The 12094-nt window shown below is 43.0% G+C and overlaps 1 protein-coding gene across 1 annotated transcript in view; it reads right to left on the bottom strand.

Annotated features, from left to right (window-relative positions):
• Positions 1 to 4878: 4878 nt before the first annotated feature.
• LOC136626939 (V-type proton ATPase subunit S1-like protein) overlaps positions 4879 to 12094 on the bottom strand; it is a 40837-nt gene continuing 33621 nt past the window's right edge. Inside the window, exons 6-7 of the mRNA XM_066601896.1 lie at positions 9178 to 9421; positions 4879 to 5449 (exon numbers count right to left, since the gene is read on the bottom strand). Coding sequence (XP_066457993.1) covers positions 5123 to 5449; positions 9178 to 9421 — 571 coding nt within the window. The 3' untranslated portion in view covers positions 4879 to 5122. The remainder of the gene's footprint in view (positions 5450 to 9177; positions 9422 to 12094) is intronic.

The raw sequence follows: 12094 nt of genomic DNA, 5'->3' as shown, positions 1-12094 counted from the left end.
GAAGTAGATTTCTCTCCTCTCGCTCCCCCGCCCCTTGTCCATTAACTTAACATAGTAGTAATTCAGTACTGACCGACTGCTGTTTACACTGAACGATCAGTGTTCAGCTCATCTTTCATCGTTTAGGCTGCATAAAATCCTGATCGCTGATCGTTCAGTGTAAACAGCAGCCATGCAGTACTGAACGGCTGCTATGTTAACTGAATTGAGAGGGGCGGGGGAGCGAAAGGAGAGAAATCTGCTCCAGCCGCCTCGCTGTGAAGCAACGATACTCGCTCCTGTGTTTCAATATACTGCAAGCTGGACTAAGGTCCTTTTAAAATCTGTCAGTCAGGCAAACTAATATATTATTCTTCAGCTCTGAATATTCTCTCTAATATTCATTAGAGACTAATGTTTTATCCTTTGGCAACTAAAAGATGTCTTAAATAGTCACTAACTTTTCAAACAACTTCTTCCAGATTGATAACTAGCAAAACTGCTTATGCATCTGTGCTGAAAAATCATTCTAAAGCACTGGCCACTAGGGGTCTCCCTACCTTTTAGATTGCTGTCCTGCTCTCAAGTAACTGACAGTAGCACTATCACATTAGAACAGGAGTGGCAGAGGGTGATTAATAATAATGTTCACTGAACTGTATGAGAGCAGAGGGGAGTAAGAGAGACACATTCATACAGATGTGGGGAAGGAGCTAATGGTAAGATATCTGCTGTTGCTTATTCCCATCTACACTGCTCAGCACTGCTGGACACTGTAATACATGATGGTGTTATGTTTGTGCATGTTTCAAAGAGAAGAATCTACAGTTCTCTGGCTGCAGTTTGTAAGATACAACACAGCACCCAGGCTCCTTCCACTAGTCCTAAGCAGATTTATCACAGCTATACCCTGCAGAGAACAAAAATTATATAATGACTAGAAATATGATTATTCCTCTTGTACACACGGCAGCTTATTCTAAAAAGATAGATAAGCTTTGAGAACGGAAAGCCAGTATATATTTCTGACCTGATGAAGAGCATCCATTCTTTAATATGAAAGGTGTTTTGAATGTTGCCATGTGGCCCAGCTCACTCAATCATCTACGATGAATAATCATACAGTTACCATAAAGCTTTTTTGCAATGCCCCAAATAAGATTTCAAAGGACTACTCCAGCAGGTAAAATGCTGGAGTAGTCTAAATCAGAGATTCCCAAAGTGGTCTATATGGACCCCCAGGGGTCAATTTTGACTTGTTGTGGGTCAGTAGCAGCAAGAAAAAATTGGGGGGCATCACAAGATGTAAATGGGGGTCTACGTGAGCGGACTCCATTTAGGCAAGTCATCATCAACATTTAGGCATTCTGTAAATGACGTAATACACCTCTCACAGATTGTACACATGATACTTATAATAGACATAGAAATTACTTACCTTTTGATATTTCATTGTTTATGTAGAGTTCGCACAAATCTTCTTGCGCTCTAGTGATAGACAAGACAGACCTGCGAAGCAGCTAATTTACCTATTAAGTTTCTACTGTGCATCATTTTCACGTGACCTGACAAAACCAAGACGTTTTGTGCACACTATACCCATCTGCTTTGTGGTGTACTATGTTCATGTCTAAGTTTTTACAAGTTTTCATACCAGCAGCAATGCATTGCGTGCATACCTGTTGCATATTCTGCATTATAGCTTTTCCATCTTCACACCTCGTGGAAAGGGGTTTTAGCGCAGTCGCTAATCTTCTTATGAAAGAAAGAAATCAATTACAAATCACTGGAGGTGGAGATGTGAGACAAAAGCTCACTAATTTGGAGCCAAATATTGAACAATTGCTATCAGAGCATCTGGCTCATCCCACCTGATAACAGCATTATAGACGCCTGCACACAGGTGGATTTGCATTGTGGAATCCGGAGTGGGCATCTGCCTGCGAAATCCGCAGCAAATGCTGCTCATAGCATGCAATGGCAAACCGCGATTTCCTGCCCACGAGTAGAATTTGATTGTGATTTTCTGCTCGCAGGGGAAAAATCGCAGCATGGTGCAATTCTCTGCGGCATCTGTGTGGATGACTTGCATTGACTTCAATGGAAGCCGTCCGCCCTGCGACACTTCCGCAATCAGCATTGCGGAAAGGCCGTGGGATCCGTGTCATCACCTAGCGATGACGCGGCTCAATCTGTACTGCGCATGTGCGCCGGTGCGCTGGCCAGCACATCCGCAGCGCAGATATGGAAGATGACGGATAGGTACGTAGGGTCAGCGGCAGGGCACAGGGTCGGATTCCACAGCGGGATCCCGCATGCGGAATCCAACTCGGCCATGTGTAGGCGGCCTATCCAAATATTTACTTGCATTTTGTGTCTTTTCAATAAAGATCTGAATGATAATTGTACAGGTTTTTCTTTTTTTTACAATTGTCCACTCTCCAAAAAACCCAATCTAAGTGAGCAGCTCTGTGGTAGCTGGGAAACACCCGTCTGACTTTAATAAGTTAAGGAAATTCAATATTAGGCCAGCAGGGAGTCTACGGAAAACAAAAAAAATCAGCAAGTGGTCTATGGGGCAAAAAGTTTGGGAACCTCTGGTCTAAATAAACAGCAGAGACAACTTTCTAGTAGAGCTTTTATCAGTGATACATAAATCAGTGATTTACTCATTAATACCTAGAGAAGGGTCGGGGATTCGGGAATTATTCTGATTGCCAAATTGGAGTCAGGAAGGAATTTTTTCCCATAAATGGGTGAGATTTGCTTCTACCTCATTGGGGTTTTTGCCTTCCTCTGGATCAACATTGAGGAGTGGGGGAAGGCTGAACATATGTCTTTTTTCAGCCTAACATACTATGTTGCCTTTATATTATGCAAATCATCAGGGAAGGATAACCACAGCTGAGAATGTACCTGTTTGTCTACCTAGCATGTACAACCAAATGTGACTGCCTTTTTGTCTTCAGAATTCCTTATAGGGTAGGGTTGAAAAAGTCCCTTGATGTGGAAACAGTTAGTAGTGAATCTGTATACATGGGGTTGTGTTGTAAAGTTTTTGGTTTTTTTTAATAACTTTCCATTCTTAACTTTTGGATGTACTGTGATCTTATACAATATACATTCCAAGGTTCAGTTTCCTTTGCAGTATGAAGATGTATACTTTGTTCAGCTCTTGATGACCACCATGGCTAGAATGTCTATAGAGTAGAAGTAGTTAGGTTTTTGTAGAGCCTGACTGAGACCGGTATAGTAAATAAGCAGGCACCTTAACGAAATAAACGTAGACATTTTTCTCACGCCTGTGTGAAAGCAAGTAAGGTTATTGCCTAGCGACCTAACATCAAGAACTATTGGGTCCCATGGTGAGATAATGATCTACTACACTATCCTACCAAAAACATTTGGACTCCTGAGCAAGAATTGCAATGGCTTCGTGAAGGACGACTAGTGTGCAGCGGCATAACCCATATATCCAATAGCATGCACTTACCATTGTACGGTGCTGACACTGACTTGGTTTCCACTTGCAGATTCTCAGCGTGTTCATGGATAGTGGAAAAGCGAGCTCTGCGGACAGGTCCTCCAAGCTGTTATTTGTCCCATTTGGTAATATTTTGGGTCGCCTGGTTCTTGGTTTAGATGGGGTATGTCCCACTCTCCTCTACCTTGTGATCACATAATGCCAGTAGCACATGAGTGAACATTTGCTGAGGAATCCGCAGTGGGCATCCGCACAGAAGATTCACAGCAAATACTGTTCAGAACATGCTACGGAAATTCGCTTTTTCCCCGCACTTGATTACCGTGATTGGAGGAAAAATCGCATCATGCTCTATTTTGTGCAGTTTCCGCACAAACGGCTTCCATTGCAGTCAATGGAAGCCGTCCGACCCGTGTCCCATCCGCAATTGACATTGCAGATAGATCATGGGTACTCACGTCATCGCCCAGCGATGGCGTAAGATAAACAAATATTTTTTAAAAAATCTGTACTGTGCATGACCGACCGCGAGTGTCCATGGTCATTCGCAATACAGAAATGACCTGGTACGCAGGGTTGCTGGACAAGGGCCTAACTCACAGTTGATCTGGCGATCTGGGTTTTAGCTTAAAATAAGCCCTACCCCAAAAATAAGCCCCAGCTGCAGTAAAAATAAATAATACACCACCTAAAAAGTGCTGTCCGGCTCCTCTGCATTTTCTCCCTGGTCCCCGACACTGGTCTTCAGGCATGTTTTCTGGTCAGGGATTCATTGAATGACTGTGATTGGGTCATCAAGCGCTGGCTCTGATTAGCTGAGTGCTGTGGCAGCACTTCCTGGAGGCAGGGAATTTCCAAACCCAGCCAGAAGACATGCCTCAAGACAACTGCCAGGGATGCTGTGGAGCCAGGGAGCACTTCTTAGGTGATGTATGTGATTTTTTCTTGCAGCTAGGGCTTTGACAGTAGTATCTCCTACTGTCAAAGTTGCATCGCACTTCACGAAAATCACGTTTTCGTACATTGTAATGCAACAGAAAAGAAGGTTCCATAGGGAAACACGGGCTACAAAACATTGCAAGTCGCCGACCTATCGCGAAACCCGCAAAGTTTTTGACTCGCAATGTTGCATGGTACAGAACATCGCTAATTTGAAGGAAAGCATGGGCTTCACATACATGCGATTTGTAGCACTGTCGCAATGTATGAAAATCGCATGTCTTTGTCGCCCGTGTGAAGGCTTATGCCCCATTTTCCTTGACATTACATGAAACAAAGATTTTTGTGCATTTCGGCACTTGATGCATTTTTCACAGGAAAGGCAAAGCGCATTCATCTTATCAGACCAACAACCAGAGTTTTATTCAGCTCATACATGACTTTTGCGCAGCTGGACTGCGGCAGTCCGTTTTACCTTCACAGCTCTTGATTCACAATCTAACACATCAACAATTCATCTTGGGCAACACATGTTCCTGTGACAAAATGCTCCGTAGTTTCACAAGAGTCTTTCAGGGTCTTCGGTCTCCAGAGTTACTGTGTTGCACAAGAGTTTATTTTATAACGTGTTTATCTGGGGAGTCATTTCTTGGAAACTGTGTTTAATGTGAAATCAGAATAACAGAAATACACAAAGGGGAACAATGGTCAATTATAAAGCTAATGAGAAACAGATGCACACTGCTGAATGCTTAGTCTACAGTACTCCGACTGTCTTAGTTCATAGAACTCCTGTCCGCTGCCTCTGAGGGGCTCCCTCTCATCCTCCAGGTAATTGTCCTTCATCCTAGGAAAATAGGTGGCAGAGCATTTCCTCTGATAGTGTCTGTCCATTGATTTCAAATGTACCAGCATGTGCAGTGCGTAGGCCAAGACTAGTAGAAGGATGAGCGACATGACTAGACCCATAAGAATGGCTGGCGAAAAGTAGGTAGCACAGTCCTTGGCATATGAAAACTCCCCGTCTTCAATGTTAAATCCCTGTATCTGAAAGAGCAATGGCATCAGTAAAAAGGACTGCACAAACAGTGGTTGGAGTAAATGCTCCTGATCACTGACGGGTCCCATGTCTATAATAATAGTAATAATCATACGTTTTCTCAACCATAACCTTTCTCAGTAGAGTTGATGATGATGACCAGAAATAAGTCATCAGCAATGAGCTATAATGTTCTGCAGAGGGTGGTTATTAATGGTACATGCTCTGTATGCGTACACCGCTACCACAGGGGTCGGTTTTGGGCCCAATTCTTTTTAATATATTTATTAATGAGCTGGTAGAAGGATTGCACAGTAAAATAATAATATCTGCAGGTGATGTAAAACTATGTAAAGTAATTAACACAAGAGAGGACACAAGGCGGTTGCAAATGGATCTGGATAAGTTGGGGGATTGAGCAGAAAAGTGGCAAAAGTTTAAGAGCTCTTCCACACTTGCGTTTTTCTTGCACGTTTTTTTCACATGGTATCACTGCTTTTTTAAACGCGAGTGTGAATGGGACTTTCTAATGTTAAAAACGCATTGCACAAAAATGGCAGGTCGTGCTTTGTAATTTTTGTGCGATCCATTGACATTCGCATTAAAAAAACGCAGCTATATTGCGTGAAAAAAATGTGCAAGAAAAACGCAAGTGTAGAAGAGGCGTAAGGCCTCCTGCACACTGTCGAGAGCGATATTGGGCCGTGATTCATGGCCTAATATCGCTCTCAAAATCCATGGGAAACCCCTGGATGCCAGGTGTTTTCATGTGATAACAGTCTCGCATCACTGCGGGGGTTCCCTCCATCCCATTGCTTTCAATGGGGTGGAAGTGCTCTAAGTGTTCAGTGATGAGGGGACTCCCCACAAGGATGAAGGAATCCCCTGCCGTGCTGTCACAGCAGTGGCAGAGGAGCACAATCTTCTCCCTATGCTTTCAATGGGGCCGGCGATGCTGCCATCAGCCCCATTAGCAACAAGGTGAAGCCCCTGGATGTGACAGCATCCAGGGGTTTCACATCCAAGGAATCCCTTGATGCAGCTGCCACAGCCGCAGCAGGGAAAAGCGATCCTCTCCCATTGCTTTCAATGGGACTGGTGCTGCAGCACTGGGCGATATCATAAAAAGAATGGGCATGCTGAGATTTTTTTCACGCAGCATCACTGGAGCGAAAACATTGCAAATGAAAATGAAACCATTGAAATTCATTGATTTCATAATCATGCATTTTCATTCACTCTCGCATCACATGAAAAATGCACTATTTCCTCACCAGTGGAAAGGGGCCCTAACACTGATAAATGCAAGGTGTTGCACATGGGCAGGGAAAAAAATTTCATTATCACATACTAAATGGGAAACCACTGGGCAAAACTAACATGGAAAAGGACTTGGGGATTTTAGTTATCCGTAAGCTTAACTGGAGCAACCAGTGTCAGGCAGCTGCTGCCAAAGCACATAGGATCATGAAGTGCATTAAAAGAGGTCTAGGGGCACATGACGAGAACATTGTTCTTCCTCATTACAAGTCACTGGTCAGACCACACATGGAATATTGTATACAGTTTTGGACACCGATACTCAAGAAGGACATATCAGAGCTTGAGTGGGTACAAAGGTGGCAACTAAAGTAATAAATGGAATGGGCAGACCAGAATACCCAGAGAGGTTATGAAAAGTGGTGTTTAGTTTGGAAAAAAGACGGCTGAGGGGTGATCTAATAACTATGTATAAATATATCAGGGGACAATACAGAGATCTCTCCCATTATCTATTTATACCCCATCTAGAGGAAAGAAGGTTTCTATGCCAACATAGAAAGGGGTTCTTTACTGTAAGAGCGGTGAAACTATGGAACTCTCTGCCTGAGAAAGTGCTGATGACGAACACACTCAAAGAGTTCAAGAGGGACTTGAACATCTTTCTTGAGCATTACAATATTACATGCTATAGTCACTTATTAGTTCAGAAGAGTTGTTGATTATTCTAATTGCCAGATTTGGAGCCGGAAAGGAATTTTTATCCTAAAATGAGGTAAAGTGTCTTCTACCTCATGAGGGTTTTTCGCCTTCCTATGGATCAACATTGCAGGACAATAAGCTAAACTGGAAGGACATATGTCTTGTTTTGGCCTCTGACCACTTAGACCTCTACCAATCACATGAACTGGGGTCCTGAGTATCCCGGAATGAAACCTCTGCTCTCCTGATCAGTGGTGGTGCCAGCACCCAAACATCCACTGATCAGATAATTAACCTTTATGTTATGGACAGGGGATAAGTTCTTTTGGTAGGTCAACCCCTTTAAGTGGATTGTCTACTTGGTAAAATCTATTTTTATTAGTAGAGTACTCCAACGATAAGCTAATCACAGTGTGTCATGCTGCTGAGACCACTAGTGACCAGCAGTGAACTTTGTTGGAACCTGCTCAATCCCCTTGCAGGTTCCCTCAGAGGAAATTATATATTTCACTGTGCTGATTGAAATCAACAGACTGTCAATATAAAGGGTTAATTTTTTCTCCCAGGTGGCTGATCACAGTATAAAAAAAACAAAAAACATTATTCTCCCCTTAAATGTCCCCACCACTCTGGTCCCAGAAGCTCCTGCAGTAGTGACATGCTGTTCATCGTTCAGGTGACTGCTGCAGGCAATCACTGGCCTCCGTGCTCACGTGCCATTCATGCAAACTAATTGCTGAGGTCAGTGATTGGCTGCAGCAGTCGCATGAGCAATAAATGGCATATAGTCATTGCAGGAGCTTCTGGAACGAGAGTGGCGGGACATTTAAAAGATGAATAAGGAAGGTGGAAAATACCTCTGCAGCGCCACCTATTGGATGGCAGCATTCCTGCAAATCACTATCCGGCCCTTTATACAGAGCTATTGTTCTATTTTCCTTATTGGCATATTACCCAGTGGAGCATGCATGGCCTTATAAGTCTCACTGACCTTCTCAAGGAGAGACAGTACCCCTCCCAATTTAAAAGGTGAGTAATGTTTTTTTCTTTCTCTTCCGCAGTCATCTGCTCTCCAGCACATTTTTATAACATCTCGAACAAGCTCTTTATGGTATGGATGAACATGCCAGGTCTTCCATAGAGAGAGACACTCTTTGTAGTCACTCTCTGCTTCGGCTATTGCTCTTTTCAAATCTGTGTTTATCAATTCCGTTTTTCTGCCGTCATAGGAGCAGAACAATAAAACTGATGGCAATGCCGGATCCATTACATGACGGATACCTATGGCATTGGATAGACATCGTTGACTATATTTTAGGTTTCCATCATGATGTTCGTAATCTTATTTAAAAAATAGCTTTGGATACTGAGCGATTTTTTTTCCCGACATTTTTGACAGACTTAATAAATGCACTGGAATTGAAAGTTTTCCAGTAACGTTGCTCTGTCAAGCACAGACTGATATTATGTGACAGTGTTAAGCTATAGAAGTGAGACGTTCCTGATGACAGTCCTCTCAGGTCATGTCATTGCCTCAAGAATACAACTATACTATCAAGGTGGTATAATGCTGGGAAGTTGTCTGTGCGGTGCAGCTGCCTGACACTTGTGACATCATTAATCTAGAAAGCCTCGGGCTTTCAGCATGTACAAGTTGAAAGTACATAATACTATAAGCTTCTCTTTATTTCCTTCCTCCTGTTATTTGCTGTGTACCTTCATGCACTTGTTAAAGTAAATCTTTTATATCTGCCATCCAAAGCGTTTTTATTACCTGAAAATCCTGGAAAGTGACATCCCACAGTCGTGAGCTGTTTTCGGAAGAGCTGGGAACTAACAATGCATCATATTTCTGTAGGCTGCTGACATGCTGACAGTGATAGGAATAGCTGATTGGAGCAAATATTTTTGAGGTGTTGAATGTAGCTTGTACAGAATGGTTGAGAAGTATCTGTACACTCTGCAGTTTGAACCAGTTCTGCACAGATTGTTTGTAGTAACTTTTTACTAATAAAAATCTGAAACGAAATGAAGAAAAGTTAAGAAAAATTTAAAATACATAATACTGTACATAATTATATACATATTGGGACATGTGGAGGTGAAGTTGAATAAGAATGGTTCATACCACTTAGTCTTCATTCATACTGTGTAAGTAGGGTATGGTTTATCGCTGTTTAAATGATAGTATGATGTTGTTTCTTTGTAATGCTACTATCTCTTTAAGAAGGGCCGGGAATGGAGGAACAGATGAGCAGGAAGAATAAACAGGAAGTAGCTAAGAGAGGGGCTTGGTGCGGGACTGAGGTTGAAGCAGGAGTCTCTCCGGTGGTAGTGCAGTGATGCAGATACAGTCCTAAGGACAGTTTCCTCTGGGAGAAAGAGATACAGCCATTGAGAAGCCTGCAGAGTGTGTAGAGGGCAGCTGGGCTGTGCATAAAGGAAGAAGGTTTTGTGCTACAGTTTGTAGCAATTGTCCTAGGGGCAGTTTTCCTCTGGTGAACAAGGAAAGGGGTGCCAAATAGTGAAGTCAATGCCAATTGGTTCATCCATTTCCTCCCCTCGGAAGATGCTGAGGCAGTGCCAGCAGGCCTGGAAAGAATCCTTCTTGGTCATCTGGATGTCGAATTTTTACAGGTATCCCACGCTGATGAACCTAAAGACTGTTTAATGAGGCATTTATTGTTTATTGCTGATCTCGGTGAACTGGGCTAGGGCTCTGTTTAACAACTTTTCATACAGAACTTTATTGAGAGACTGAGTTACAGTTTTCTTGTTTTACAGTTAATGAAGTGTTGTATGTTCAGCAATGGTTACTTTTGTGCCCTATGTCCATCAGGCTAACATGGACCCGAAAAACTGGGAAAGTCTGGATAAAACTTGCTGCTTGCAGTCCCCTACAATTGCACTAAGAACCCTATTTGAGGGTTACATCCCAGGTCTTCACCTGGATGGCCAAAAATGGCATCCAGATAGAACCCTGGATGGAATTGTTAGATGCACTGTTCAGACACAATCCTCTGCTTCTGTGTCTGGCAGGCGAGGGCGTCGTCCAGCTCTTCCTGTTCACTGAACTTACATTTATTGTTTTGCAGCACTCCTCAGGTTAATTGCTTCTTGGCCTCCTGCTCAGCTGCTGCATTTATTTAAGTCACTGTTATCAATATTTGAATATGAGAGCAGGGAACACAAAGAGCACGTGGTCTTTGCTTACCAAAGTCTTCATCGTAAAAAAAATAAAGGTTTCTGAACCCACATGCATCATTACTAGACAACCTGAGTGATTGCAAATTCATTTTTGCATGAGTATTAATCTCTCAGGTTTTTATACGTTCATATCACACAGAATGTAGTTTACCCCAAATGTTACCCCACACCACCGGTTTTAGTCTGATCTACCTCAACCCCATACTGTATGCTTGTAAGGGAGTCATGTTCTATCTCCCATGATTACATGGGTTGTGAGGTAACAACCCATATTTGTGTAGAGAATACACTGCTCTATTTGTAAGTATGGCCTGACTCCTGCTGGCCATATGTAATACTGTCATTTATAATTTTATTATTAATGCACAGTTATGCATCATGTTGTTTTTGATTAACTGTTGCTGGACATGTGGGGTGCGCAGACACCAGGGTCATGTACCCCTATATAAGGCATGCATACTACACTAAGGCACAGAGTTGTAGAAAGTCTGTAGACCCGATGGATTGCTGCCAGTTGGGTTGCTGTATAAGGCTCTCTGGCACAGCACAGAGCCACATTCCTGTGCTTGAAATCAGGACAGCTTGTTATGGGGATTCCCTTCGCTCGAAGTCAAAGCTGAAGCTGTGCTGCAATTCTACCCTCAATTACCGCAGGCTATTAAAGTGACTGCTCAGTGTCGCAAGTCATCTGCTAAATAAAAAACCTGCATATTACGGGTTCCCCGCATGTCTATATGGTGCCAACCCAGTGATCGCGCTTACTACATCCATTATCGATTGGAATCAAACATCTGAGATCCTATTTCCTAGGCTCTAATTAACAAGATGGAACGGGGTCCTTCTACGCTCTACATGTGGCCCCCAGATTTGAGCCCAGAGCATTCACCTTCTCTATGTGTAGCAGAGACTTGGATTTCCACAGCCCCCCAAGCTAGCAATCTGCCTGTGGCCCCTCTGCTATGCCAGGGGCATCTAACATGCTTTTTACCATCACAAAAAACAATTCTGTACCTGGATGATTGTCACCCATGTAGAGAAACTACTCCTAAAGTTAGAGGGAAACTGTCACCACCTTTCTAGTGTCCCAAAGTAGTGACAAGTACGTTGATTATAGCAATATGTCCAGTATATATGTCTGTATAGTAGTTTATCTGGAACTTACATTTTATCAGTAGTAGCACACACATCACACAGGAGGAGTAATAATCCTTGATATTCATGAGCTGTGGGCTAGCTCCACCCATCTGCAGGGCTACTCATGCCCACTGCCTGCTGATTGACAGCCGTCTCCCTCTTCTTCTGCATAGGAAGACAGCTGTCAATCAGCAGTTGGTCGTCAAGTTGGCTACACTGGCTAACACAGTTGTTTTGTAGCATTGGGGTCCTAAGTTCAAATCTGTCCAAAGACAACATCCGCATGGAGTTTGTGTGCTTGCGTGCGTCTCCTCTGGGAACTCCTGTTTCTTCTCCCACTCCAAAAATGG

Source organism: Eleutherodactylus coqui, chromosome 5 (genome assembly GCF_035609145.1).
Source record: "Eleutherodactylus coqui strain aEleCoq1 chromosome 5, aEleCoq1.hap1, whole genome shotgun sequence".
NCBI classification, from domain to species: domain Eukaryota; kingdom Metazoa; phylum Chordata; class Amphibia; order Anura; family Eleutherodactylidae; genus Eleutherodactylus; species Eleutherodactylus coqui.
The sequence above is the reverse complement of the archived record's forward strand: the minus strand, read 5'-3'. Positions and strand labels throughout refer to the sequence as shown.